Genomic DNA, 841 nt, shown 5'->3' on the forward strand with positions numbered 1-841 from the left:
GGCCTTTTAGGGCCCATTCATGGCTATAGTTAGTTATTCCACTCTATAATTATAACTATATCACTTTTATTGCCTTATGGCTGCATCCTAGAGGGGATACTCTTTGCTTTTTATATCTCTATGTTCCCCAAGAAGAGTTCCGATAGGCGGCCTGGGGCGCTGACGTCACACCCCAGCGACGCCTCAAAAGAGCTCGGAATCCGAGGCGCTTCTCTCTATACTTTCCTATCTCTATGTTTACGGAGAGAGGCCTGAGGCGCTTGGCAGGAGCCGTGACGTCATATCCCGGCGACGCTGTGTGCCGTAATGGCCGCCAGAGTTGCTAGGATGGCGGCTGGAGGAGGAGGGAAGGTCGGTGGCGGCGGCGGCGGCTTTGGGGCTGAGGGCGAAGGAGTGGGCCTCGCTTTGCCCTTTCCCCGGCGGAAGGGAGGCTCTTTCCTCCGCCATTAGGGGTCTTTCGCAGCCGGGCTGGGGCTTGGGGAGAGACCCTTTCCTTGGACTCCAGCCACTCCCCCAAATCCCAGGCCCTGGAAGAAGTCACTTCCACCCACCAGTCCCCGAAAGTCACACTTCCACGATGTCAGGCCCTGAGGAGAACGGGGCGAGGAAAGACCCCCAGCCCCCTTTTTTGGCACTGACGCCCCAAGTCCCCTGGAAAAGTAACTTTTCCAAAGAAGGCCTTGAAGAGACCTGGGTGCCTCCCCTAAATTCCCAGGCCCCGGAAAAAGTCACTTCCACCCACCAGTCCCCGAAAGTCACACTTCCACGATGTCAGGCCCTGAGGAGAACGGGGCGAGGAAAGACCCCCAGCCCCCTTTGGGACTGTGGCTCCCCAAATCCC

General features: G+C 57.8%; 1 protein-coding gene across 1 annotated transcript in view; it reads left to right on the forward strand.

Moving 5' to 3' along the window:
* The first annotated feature begins 208 nt into the window (after positions 1-208).
* Positions 209-841, forward strand: part of BOLA3 (bolA family member 3) — a 3,370-nt gene continuing 2,737 nt past the window's right edge. Inside the window, exon 1 of the mRNA XM_042471446.1 lies at positions 209-351. Coding sequence (XP_042327380.1) covers positions 307-351 — 45 coding nt within the window. The 5' untranslated portion in view covers positions 209-306. The remainder of the gene's footprint in view (positions 352-841) is intronic.

The sequence above is a fragment of the Sceloporus undulatus genome, chromosome 6 (assembly GCF_019175285.1).
Source record: "Sceloporus undulatus isolate JIND9_A2432 ecotype Alabama chromosome 6, SceUnd_v1.1, whole genome shotgun sequence".
In the NCBI taxonomy this organism is placed as follows: domain Eukaryota; kingdom Metazoa; phylum Chordata; class Lepidosauria; order Squamata; family Phrynosomatidae; genus Sceloporus; species Sceloporus undulatus.